General features: G+C 38.5%; 1 protein-coding gene and 1 long non-coding RNA gene across 3 annotated transcripts in view; one reads left to right on the top strand and one right to left on the bottom strand.

Annotated features, from left to right (window-relative positions):
- Positions 1-12819, bottom strand: part of tspan4a (tetraspanin 4a) — a 203068-nt gene that overhangs the window by 73995 nt on the left and 116254 nt on the right. For both annotated transcript variants that reach the window (XM_042490493.2, XM_042490485.2), the window contains one exon: positions 3116-3307. In XM_042490493.2, coding sequence (XP_042346427.1) covers positions 3116-3307 — 192 coding nt within the window. The remainder of the gene's footprint in view (positions 1-3115; positions 3308-12819) is intronic.
- The window catches only part of LOC148190344 (uncharacterized), a 78813-nt gene that overhangs the window by 46284 nt on the left and 19710 nt on the right, over positions 1-12819 (top strand). The gene's annotated exons all lie outside the window — the stretch shown is intronic.

Raw genomic sequence — 12819 nt, 5'->3', positions numbered from 1 at the left:
GCTGAGATTGCTTCAAGTTGAGCAGTTAGGATTTTTTTGTTTTGTTTTTTGTTTTGCTAGCCATCGTGCTGTGCTGTGTACTTCTTGGGTCCTTTGGCCCTCAAATTTTGCTGCATAGTGAGTGCTCTTAACTTTTGTACTACTTTTTGGAGCAGGGAACTGCGGACATGCAGGCAGCAGCACAGAGGAGATCTCTCTGTTTGAAGTGGTGAATTTACAGCTCACAGCAACTTTATGTATCTAGCGTTGGCAAAAAGAATTTTGTCGTACACTGCCAATTCGTCGTTAGAGCCAAATTGTTTACTATATTACATGAATGCTGCTGTCACACTGAACGTCCTGCTGAGCCCCGCTTAAACTTTCAAACTTTGTATGGAAAACAAAATGAATCGTCAACTATTGAACAACCAAATACGATTCGACTGCCATAATTCTGTGTTGGGTAAAGCCCTAGATAATTTATGAGAGAGTAAATAAATCAGTCTGGTTATATCAGCTTTTGGGCTTTTGTAAGACAACTTGGACGTTTTTTTCTGTGAAAAACTGTTTCACAAAAGAACCACTGTGGTAACAAGTTCAGTGGTAAATAGCAAGATGATGTCAAGGCCTCCTGTTGCCTTTGTCTGCAACATATCCGCTATAATTGTACGAACATGTATCATACAATGGAGGTTACATTGATTAACAGCATTGTGTTATTTGCTGAATTAAGCTGTGTGTGTAATATTAAAGGCATACATCACTAATGCTCTCATTGTGAGTGGTCTGCACACAGACACCAGAGGCAACTTAGACAGCTTTAAATTAAGGCAGAATTTTCATAATTTATCAATTGTTTGCAGTCAAGTAACCTCTCGGGTTGTTTGTCATTTTTGATGATTTGTAGCCTGTGCTGGTGCAGCCTTCACACCATTTCCATATTTAACCATGTCTCAAGCAGGAGGGGGACATTTTAGTCATGACCATCAATTACGATGGCAAATTGAAACAGCTGCAGCTAATTAATGGTAATTCTGTGGGTTTGTCAATTAACCACAAAGGAAAACTCTGGGCGGCTGTTAAAATGTCTGTGTCTACACTGTTTAAGCTCGGTCAAAGGTGGTTTCTCTCATGTTGATGTCTGAAAGACTGAGTGTCTGTTTTTTGCTTCCAGTGGTGGGTTTTCCTCTGGATTAATGGTTTGGCTTCACATCACGTCATTTTCAGATGGGCAGTTGGCAGCGAGCTCTGTAGCTGTTGAGTATAAACTGCCAGCTGTTGGACAGTGGTCAGAAGTCTGAACATCCCAGTGTTTTTTAAGATACTGTCAGTGCTCTACTGTCTTTTCTTTGTCTTTAAAGCCATGGTGATTATGGAGACTCCTATTAAAGGTGCAGTTAGCAATTCTGATCCAGTTCACTTTTTGTTAAATTCAGCAAATATGTCGTCATGGTCTGCCAGCTGTCTGCTCCGTGTCCGAACGAAAAAAAAACCATTTTGCTATTGTGAAGTGTCTGAGTACCTTGAAAAGTGCTCTATAGATAAAAAGTATTATTATTAATATTACTATATACAGCCTTGGCTGTGTAAATGGAAAACAAACAAAGTGGCTCAGACCGAGCCGCACAACACTATTCCAGACAAACAAGTCTAACCCCAAACTCCGAAGCCCCATTAGTCTGAGAAATGTCCCATTACACCAAAAGCCTATTTATCCGACAGCTTGTCATCCTTAAAACAAACGTCAGTTGCTGTGACGTTTTGCTTATCCAAAAGCACGCACTCCCTGCAGTTAGTTTCAGTTCTCAGCTGTGTTTGAGCCACCAAACCGAGGTGTTTATACCGACCCTCTGCAGTGTTTTCCAGCGGCGTTTGAGCCAGAGATCCCGGGTGTTTGTGTTTTCTTTTGCTTTGTTTTTAAGTAGAAATTACTTTATTATTTGTCAGTGTAAATTCTTTATTTTTTTTATTTCTTTTTTTTTTCCCAAAAACCTAATTTTCTGATAGATCCAAGTGGTTTTACCCACACTTTGCAGCTTTGCTTGTGAGACCCTGATGCCTGGTGTTTTTTTGCTAAGCTTTGGTGCGTTTCTCAACGCTGTTTAAGCCACTGATCCCCTGTTTATTTGTTTGTTTGTTTGTTTGTTTTAATTAACTATGTGTGATGTTTCTGAGTGGCACTTGAACCCCTGATCCTGGGTGTTCCTCTGGACCCTTTGTGATGTTTCCCAGTTACGTTTGAGCCACAGATCCTAGGTGTTTTTACCAACCCTTTGCAGAGTTTCTCAGTGGCATTTGAGCCATCACTTCTGGGCGTTTTTACCGACACTTTGTGGCCTTTGCAGCAGCGTGTAAACCACTCATCCCTCATGTTTGCAGCATTTCTCAGAGGCGTTTCCCAGAGGCGTTTCCCAGAGGCGTTTCCCAGAGGCGTTTCTCAGAGGCGTTTCTCAGAGGCGTTTTCCAGCGGCGTATTTCGAGCAGCGTTTCAGGTGTTTTTACTGAGCTGTCCCAGCTTTTTCAGCAGCTTTGTGCTTTGTTTTTGCACCTGACCCAAATTACATGTTGACCACAGCATTGTTGAGAATCTAAAACTTTCAGCGTATCCACCTCAGATTATTGTGCAATGTGCCGTGAAGTGTTTGCTTTGGGGAAAACGGGCTATTCAAGAAAAGGGTTTTCGGTCTAATGGGACATTTTTCGGACCAACTGGTCTTCAGAATTTTGGGTCATTCGAACGATTACCAGTCCCCGCATTGTTTTGGGTGGTGACTTCAAATATCAACAGTCTTTCCACAGAATCACTGACTCAGCCTTTTAGCGTGCCATTCGGCTTCTGTGTATCACAAACAAGATGTTTACAGCGAAGCTCATTCAGTCAGCAGCTGTTCACAACAGTAAATACAGGTTGAATCCCCAGGGTGTCATTTCAATCGATGATAGAGAGAAACAGAAACTCGTGCTGTATGAGAATGTCAACGCTTATTACTTTGTGAAAAGTTAGAGATGGTATCTGTCATGCAAACAACAGCAAAATGTTATATGAGAGCCTGGCATCATCACATCATCACATCAACACAGCCTTTTGTTTTAAAGTCAGTAAAAGCATCAAAAAACATCCTGGCAAATAACTTACCGTCAGCAGCAGAGGACGGCTCTCTTTGACAGCTCCCACGCAGCCCAAACAGCCGATCACCATGATGATGGTCCCCACTGCGATGAGCAGGTTGGCTGCCGACAGAGAGGGAAGGGATGATGATAGGGTGGCAAAGTTTCCCTGGGTCACTGAGAGCCAGACTCCCACCCCGAGTATGCCGCATCCTCCCAACTGCAGAGGGAACACAAAGAGGCGTAAAGCTGTCAGACAGCACAATCAAACTCATCCTAAACAGGAACACAGTCAGACATGGTGCAGCATAAATATATCTGCAGACTTCTTGTGGCTCTCGGTTTGTTTTTTTAAACTGCATGCCAGTGAGGATGTGCAATGATTGAAGAGGGAAAACAAAAAAACCTCTTTTCAAAGACTCAGAACAGCAGCAAGAATTGGATCAACAGAGGAAGTAGAACAAAGCAACTCCAGTCTCCAAACAACGAAAAGTTTAAAGGAATAGTTCTACATTTGGGAAAACATGCTTATTTGCTGTTTTGCAGAGAGTCAGAAAGAAGATTGATACCACTTTCATATCTTTCCTGTAAATACAACACTTGAGCAGCAGACTGTCAGCTTAGCTCAGCATAAAGACTGAAAACAGGGCAAAACAGCTCACCTGGCTCAGTGCAACAATAACAAAAGCTGCATATTAGCACCTATAAAGTTCACTAATTAATATGTTCTTTTTTCTTACGTGTACTGAAAGTGAAAAAAATGATAATTTAAAGTGTTTAAAACCAAATTATGGTGGCGTCGTGCTCCAGCAGTAATTACTTAAAAATCTGCAAACTTGCTTATTTATGTTGCTATTATCAGACATGACTTTAAACTTTAGCGTGCTAAATGGTGAAAGACAATCTGCTGTCATTTAAATAAAAAAGTATTAAAAAAAACTTTTCAGGAAAGTCTTTGGCAATAACAAGTTTTTGCAACTTTTTCATTTAAAATTGAATCTTTACCAAAGTGCAAATTGGCCCTTTTACATGTTTTAATCTCCAACACAAAAGCAGCTATCTGACATTTTTTATGTGTTTTTTTTAATGTGCTGTGTTGTTTCTAGTGTCTTTGATAGACCAGATCTTCTGTACTTCTGTACTTTGGGAGTTTTGGGTAGTTTTTTCTCATCTGCTGTGAGGGTCCAAGGACAGAGGGATGTTGTATGTTGTAAAGCGCTTCAAGGCTAATTATGATTTGTGATGTACGACATTATAGATCAAATTAAAATTAAAACTAAATTGAAATTACAATTTATACAGGCCTTTGGGGTATGTTTTGTGATTGGGCTACAATGAACTTTGACCTTAATAATCTGAAAAGCACTTGGTGCCTTGGTGTATGAAATGTGCTATAGAAATACATTTGCCCTGCCTTGCCTTACTGCTGTGGACAGGTGTCATCAACAAAACATATTTTAGCCACCACAAAATGATCAGTAAAGATAGAATAAGATAATCCTTAATTAGTCCCACAAGTTCAATTGTGGTTTTGAGATAACGCCTTCAGTTCCCCGTCAGAAAAGGTTTTTAAACAGCAAGGTAAAGTGGTGAAAATATTATAAATATAGCGTACACTGGTGGTGCAGTGGTTAGCACTGCTGCTTCACAGCAAGAGGGTTTGAGGTTCAAAGTGGTCAGCCAGCTGGTGCACCCCTGTGTGAAGTTTGCATCATCTCCATGTATCAGCATGTTTTTTTTTGCCTGTAAAATTTCTTGTATGTGTGAATGAGAGTGTGAATGGTTGTCTCTATGTGTCAGCCCTGTGATAGTCTGGCGACATCCCTCACCTCTTTCCCAATGACAGCTGGGAAAGGCACCAGACTACTTGCAAAGCCCAACAGGATAAGCGATTTGGGATGGTGAATGAAGAAAAAGTGAACAATTTAGGCAGTGATTTTCCTCGCCATTTCATTTTATGTTCATGACACAAGTCTTTTCGGCCCAGAAATTGTGTGATTCAGCCTACATAAGACTCTTTCTTGCCAGCAAGCAGTTTCTTTCTGAAAACATCACTGGTTAAGTGACAGCTGGTCCCTGCAGAGAAACAGTCCCACTGTTCATCACTAGAATTTGTTTTTCTTTGGAATATATGAGATATAGTATGTTGAGTAGTAAGCGCTAGAGGTGTTGGTTGGTGGAGTTTGGACAGAGCCAAGTCCCAATTTTTATCAGTATGTGTCCCCTCTCCAAATTCGGACGTTTTTGTCGGGTCCATAAACACAGCGCAGGCAGAATTTGTCATGCTGATCAGATTATTTACAGCTGCTTTAGACTTTTAGACCCAGCACAGTTAACTCTGCTGCTCCGTCTGCTCCAGAGTACGCTCTGCGCTTCGAGAGTGTTGCACTTCTAATGAATGGTCCAGCTCCAGATATATCAGATCAATGTGTGGCAGCAGATATTTCAATCATGGCAGCCAGGTACAAACGAATTAATTTGTGGGAAACCTTGTTTACCAAATACAGGTGACCTGTAGTTAGTCATGTAGCACATTATTACACCTTTACGTATTTCTTTGAATTCTTTGTTGTCAGAAAGACAAAACTGTTCAGGATCATTATTTGTCCTGACTGCAGCTGCGTTTATTATACATATGTGATAAATAATGACAAGTGGGTAGAGAACAGAATGATAAAGGGGCGTCTTGTACAGTAATATTATAAGAGGGTTCGCTACTGTGGGGTTCCTTCTTTCTTATTCACTTTTTAATGAGGAACTTCTCTTTTATCTTTCTGATGTATCAGGGAAAATCCCCGCTCTTGTGCTGATACATTTATATGTTCACCAAATGATCCTGCATAATTATATAGGGTTATATAGGTTGCTCAAACAGATCTCTTTGAACTCTTGCTTTCTTTAGAATTCTTAAATTGAAAAAACGCTTCTATATTCATGTTGAATCACAAATGCACTCCCACACAGTCCAGCTGTTAGTCTGCTTGGCTTTCATGGCACAAACACACCAGAGTCCAACCAAATCCAACAGGTGAGGTTTGAAAGCAGCGTAAAACATGCAGCCATAACACTAGTACTGAGATGTCTGATGGTATAAAAGGGGAGGTGCAACGAGCTACGGCTTCAGCCTACGCCTTTTCGGTCAGAAAAACTTAATTTGGTTTGTCACACCTTCAAAAGTAATTGCTTATTATTGTTATTTAGATTTTTTTCTTGTGTGTGTATTTGAGTCGTAAAAACTCAAATACACACACCAAGGACCAAAATAAACTAAATTAAAAATTAAACAGTAAACATATAATACCTCAGAAAAAGTAGATTGATTTTTTGCAACATTATGATGAATTAATATTTGCACCAATTGCAAAGTTGCTGCCATTTTGACTTGGTTGCGATTTTGGCATTCATTTTTTATTTTATTTTTTCAGTTCTGGTTTTCTTATTATGTTTTATTCTATTGTAGAGAGTGACAGAAACATCAGGAGAAATTAATTAAATGACTAATTCATATGTGATGATAGCCCCTGAACTGGAATTGAACTGGGATCACCGTGGTTACATTCAGTTTAGACCGCATGCCCAGTCAATTCTGCTTCCTAGAAATAACATTCATATATTCAATTTACTATCAAAATAGTACTAGATAATTTGTAAGGTCTCTGCAAATGCCTAAATTCAACCATTAAAAAGTTAATCATAGAATAGAATAGAAATACTTGGACGGATCATGTGATAGTCACTGCTATTGGATGTTGTTTTTCAAGATTAGCCTGCATGTTGTATCAGAAAACAAATGAAAGAGCATGTAAGTGAACTTGTGTTAATTAACAACATTTCCTCATTATGTTAATGGTTAACATATTCCGGTCAGCGTTACATTTCAATTAAAACTTGCATATGTAAGCAACTGGGCTAGTAAATGTGTATCACAGAAAATACACACAGCTGAGCTCATTCATGTGATTATGTAACAAGTCAACCCAGAAAAAAATGCAATTTAAATGTTTAGGAGACGGCCACTGTGTAGTAAAACACCGGCATGTTGTCAGTGAAGTGAGCAGCAGCTCCAGCAGTAACCGATCTGTCTTTTACTCTGTGTACTTTTTGGCTGATACGTTTAGCTTTCTTGTTTGTAGATAAAAGTTCTTTCTAGGAGACAATGGTTATGTTAACATGTAAAAAACAACATTTTTTTGCCTTTATTCCAAAAAATACAATATTTCTACGAAGCTGTTCACATGGCAAATGAAAAAGAATTTTCCATTATTATTCCTGTTTACATGCAGCCACGCAGTCAGATTAACGAGCCCTAACAGTTCGTTTATCACGTCAGAATATCGGAGGTGAAACAGTTTGTTGAACATTTTGATTCTGTACGTGGGTGACAGTTATTAGATTGTGTAAAACACAGCCTCCCTCTTTCATTTCTGCAAATTTTTTCTTGAAAAGGTCGGCGATGCATTATTTGTAGGAATCCAAAAACTGTTGATATCCAAGTCTTGCATAATTTTTGAAAGTATATGTGATTCTCTTTGTGACCAGACATGAGGGCTTTTCTTCTGGGCGTGCATTTCTACCCCACAACCTTGCAAACTGTGGTGTACTTGGGTTTGTGTACAACACAAATCAAGCCAATCATAAACAGACAAGAGGCTGTTTATTTTAGATCGCGGTAAATATCCTAATTTATACACATATTCTGAGTGCACTATATGTATATGTACAAAGAATGCTCCTGAAACCCAGATAATACCGGCATGTCCCGCACATCTTATTTGGAAAATCTTTCATTCGGAATAACGCCTGATTCAGAATATCCAATCAAATATGCTGTTTACACGACCCATGAGCTTTTCAGAATAATAGTGGAATATTAGTGTGCATGTGCAGTCCAGTCACTAGAAGAAAATGTTGCCATTGTGCGTTTCTGCAAACCATGAATACGTTACATTTGCATGTTTCATACGTATCGTTTCAACGTTTCTAGTGTGACTAAATGTTTGAGTTGATTTTGTCATCTGGAGGTTGAGCGGATGGTGGACGGGGTGACACTGAGGCAAGACGCCTGCCGAGCGGGCACCTAAAACCAGTGCTTTAGACCAGCACACAGCAAAACAGGCTGTGAGTGAGTTTTTATTGTTTCTAGTGTACAGGTGCATCTAAAAAAAATTAATATCGAAAAAAAGCTAATTTTCCTTTTAAATTTAATTCAAAAAGGTAAACTTTCATATATAGTTTATTCATTACATGTAAATTGAAATATTTAAGCCTTTTTTGTTTTAATTGAGATGATTATGGCCTAAAGCTTCTGAAATCAGATATCCAGTATCTCAAATTATTAAAATATTTCCTAAGATCATTCAAAAAGTGATTTACAGTACAGAAATATCGAACTCCTGGAAAGTATGTGCATTTATATACTCAATACTTGGTTGGGGCTTCTTTACTACGAATTACTGCATCACTGTTGCGTGGCATGGAGGCGTTATTGAAGCCTGGGTTGCTTTGATAGCGGCCTTCAGCTTATCTGTATATTTGGGTCGGGTGTTTCTAATGTTTTGAAATGTTTTTTTTTTGTTTGTTTGTTTGTTTCTAATTTTGGGGGGGGGCATTTTTCTAGCTGTAGGCCATAATTATAAAACTTAAAAACAGAAAATGCTTGAAGCATTTTAGTTTATTTAATGAGTCTACAATATATTCAGTTTTCAAATAACTGATGGAAAATATTGAACTTTTTCAAAATATTCTTATTTTTTTAAAAGTGCATCTGTATTTTTAGGCTCCAAAAGTGAGTTTTTGTAACAAACTGATGCTGTGTTTCTGAGACATCTCTGCGTTTACTGCCGGGATTGTGCTCTCAAAACCAGATATTTTAAGCATAAAAATGATCTTTTCCTAAACTTAACTAAGTGGTTTTGTGCGTAATTCGGGCCACGCGTAAACCAAAGCATTGCTGAAACATTAAATATTAATTTTTATCTGCTTCATCCACGTGAGTGTTGTCAGTGTTTGCCCATTTCAACCCTGAGTTTGTCAGATTAAAAAAAACAACTGTTGAATGTTTACAAAGCCTTGGGGCGCCCAGTAGCTCACCAGGTCGAGCGTGTGCCCCATGTTATGTCCTGGTAGTAACAGCGGGGGGTTCGTTTCCGACCCACGGCCCTTTACTGCATGTCATCCCCTCTCTCTCCCTCTCACGTTGCATCTGTCCGATCTAATAAAGGCATAAAAAACCAAAAAAAATCTTTAAAGTTTACAAAGCCTGTAATTCTTTGAACATTTCAAAGAAAGAAAGTGTGAATTTCCTATTAAACATTCCGAATCATGATATCAGACTAATTATCACCTCCACGAAAAGAAATGTAATATTTGGGACCCGCAGTTACAGCCTGTTGGGGCCCATGTTTGAAGATTTCAGCTGCTTTGGGAGGAAATCTGCACTCTTTGGAGTCTGAGTGGATCCTGTTTTATCTTTGAATTATTTTCCTGAAAAAACAGCATTTTTTGCCTCCAGATGCCCAAAATTATAGTGAGTGAGAAAAACACATTTATTTATGCAAGGATGTTCAGATGCATCTATAGGAAACATTCATCGTACACACGCTCACAATGGCCACTTGCCAGAACTCCCAGTGGCAATGAGATTTACATGTTTAAATACACAGATATTGTACCCCCCTATCACCCCCCACCCCGGAAACTTTTCTTTCTATTTCCAGCTTTAACACAAGATCTTATTTAATGAGCTCTTGAGCAAGAAGTAGGGCAAGGCTAAAATAAAAAGCACTCATGTGGGGCTCCATTCAGAGGGGAAGGTTTCTGTTCACTATCTAACACAGCTGGGAGATTTCAGCGGCTTGCAAATGAAGGGTCTTTGGGTCACTGTCGCTCACAATGGACCCTTATTACGCTCCGAAGTGTATTCTGTAATGAAGATTGGCTGCGGTGAAAAGGGTGAAGGATGAAACGGAAATGCTGGGAATGATGCTGCTGAACATTTTGAGGTCAAGTGCTTAAGCTCATTGGAGGGGAGGATATAACAACATGGGTCCAGTTAATATTCCACAGACATGCAGGTCCAAGGACAAGTCCTCCGAAAAACTACAAGGAATCGTCACATTTAAACATTCATTTTCATTCATTTTGTAGCTTCACATGACGCCATATGAGTCAGTGAGCAGGAATATAGCACCGTGATACAAATTTGATTAATTATAGATATTTGCCATCAATTCTTTGCTAGCAGATGAATGTTTTTTTGTCAAATTAGACACAGTTAAACAGTTGTGTTGAAATTTATCCAGACATGACAGGACAATAATGGAAAAGGACACGTGCTTAGATAATATCTGCAGCAGTGCCACCACTGAGAGCTGTGCTCACATGGATTTGACAGAATAGTGTTTTCTGGTCTCTTACAGGCTGCAACAGCTGGTGCTTATTTATTGTTTGTTTTTTTATGGTTATGAAACAGATTTCATTCTCTTTGTGCATCAGAGATCATAATGAAACGATAATTAAGTCATCATTAGTCAAGTCGACTCAATTGAATATATAAATTAACAGATCTTGTGGAATTACAAATGGCACAAATAATGTTTAAGGCTAAAATTAACCTACTAGGAGTCGACAGGTTATCGGCCTGGCCAACTTTTGGGGCTGATATTTATATATTTATTATATAAAATTGTAGATATTTGATTTCGAGTGTGGGGCCGTATGCATACATGTTTAATTAGAGTATAAATTTAAATTAAAAAGTACACTGATTAATCAAAATTCAATGACGTATGGAAAAGGGGTGGGATTAAAAAAAATCGACTTCTTACTCCTTTTTGAATGTGTAAACCAAGTCAAAGGTCACTTTGACCTCACAAAACATGTTTCTGGCCCTAACTCAAGACTTCATATGCTAATTATGACATTATTTCACATAAATGAATTGTAGGATAAAATGATGAAGTGATAGTATGTTATATCTAAAAGGTCAAAGGTCAAATGATGCAGCACCATAACTCAGGAACAGAACGGGAGACATCTGGTCAGATACTGAACTGCTGACACTAACCTTGAAACGCTGCTGAATATATAGATCTTTTGTGCTTTGGGGGGAAAATGTGTGTGAAGCATCCAGGTTTTAAAGTTTTTAGCATATCTGCAGTAACATCCATATTTGAAGGAAAGTCAGATGTCATGGATACATACGAGTCTTGAAAGAAAACGATGTAAACTGCAAATTGACTGGTTGGCAGAGGCATACAACCATGAGGTGGTACATCTAGAAAATATTGAAAATATCATTATTTCCCAGAGTCAAAGATAACATCTTCAAATTGCGTACTTCTTCTGACCAATAATCCAAAATGAACTGATTTTCCATCTACAGTCATTTAAGGCAAGAGATCCTTTTAACAGCAGCAAACGTGCATTTTCACATGACAAATGACTTCGTTTTCTATCAGTAGTCTAATTAATTTTTTTGACTAATCATTTCAAGTCTAGACCCCTTAGTAGTAATGACTACTATAATGTAAAACTGACTACTTGCACCGCCTGATCATCACAGTCTTGTTTTTGCAGCTAGTTTACAGGATTCCTAAAAAATCGTTCTTTGAAGCAGCTTTTTACGAGAAGTTTTACTTTCACTCTGATCACAACTGGTCTTGATTAGCACCAGTCCCCCCAAAAACAACAGCTTAAATCTTTACAGTTGCACAGATTTGCAGAGTTTAAATTGATGCAGCCATCTGGGCTGCCTCCTCTTCTCACAGCAGGTCTGTGTTTTTGAAGCAAAGCCTCTGACTCTGGATGTTGATTAAGGCCCAGCGAGGGAACATACAGCTTTCTTCAATAAATACTCATCAACTAAACTGCCTTTATTGTATCTGAAACATCACTAAAGTTGGCACAGTAGAGCAGAAATACCCACATTGGTATCATTTTGATATGATGATGAAAGGAAGTCTCAGTGAATGATTTCCTCGATAAAATATACATGTTCGGTAGATGTACTTGACTCCAGGGCTCGTGATGTATAATACAGGTGGAAATTTTAATGACTACATTGACAGTGCGTTGATATCCGTGCTCTGATCTCACTGCAATTATGTGCACCCTACCCAGAGCATGGGTCAGGAATACATATTAATATAATTATGTTAGTATAATTAAGGTCATAATCTGAATTCTTACTCATACATGAATAAGATCTGATGCTCCTGGGGCCAGGGATTAGTAGAAGAAAGAGAGTTTTCACACGTACCAGCACAGCGAGGCACGTTAGTTTGAATTCCCAAGCTTCATGTTTTATTTCTTTTGTGGCACTTTGATGTGTGAATCACGTATTCAGTTTGTCCCAAAAGATTGAATCTTGGTCCTTAAATCTGCTCTCATGGTTCGTGAGTTTGTTTTGGGTATATTTTAAACTTTAGATCTGCGTTACCTTCTTGATACATTGGATTTATGAAAGTGTTTTTAGAACCTGGATGATGGATTTAAATCTGTACTGTCGACTGTGGTCAGAGTTTTGAATCTGATCACTACTGTTTGGGGTGTATATTTAGGGATCAAATTGCTGCTGATACTGATATTTAAATAACAGCAGAATATATGCAATACTGATTAAATATGTATCTGACAGCTGCAGCCTAATGAATTTGGCAACATGAGCTACTTTATCTAAATACTGCAGGTCCTGGTTCAAAAGTTTTCAGTTGATAAGCTGAAATTATTAAT

The sequence above is a fragment of the Plectropomus leopardus genome, chromosome 1 (genome assembly GCF_026936395.1).
Source record: "Plectropomus leopardus strain MGB_pleo_1.0 chromosome 1, ASM2693639v1, whole genome shotgun sequence".
NCBI classification, from domain to species: Eukaryota; Metazoa; Chordata; class Actinopteri; order Perciformes; family Serranidae; genus Plectropomus; species Plectropomus leopardus.
This window is presented reverse-complemented; position numbering and strand designations above follow the sequence as displayed.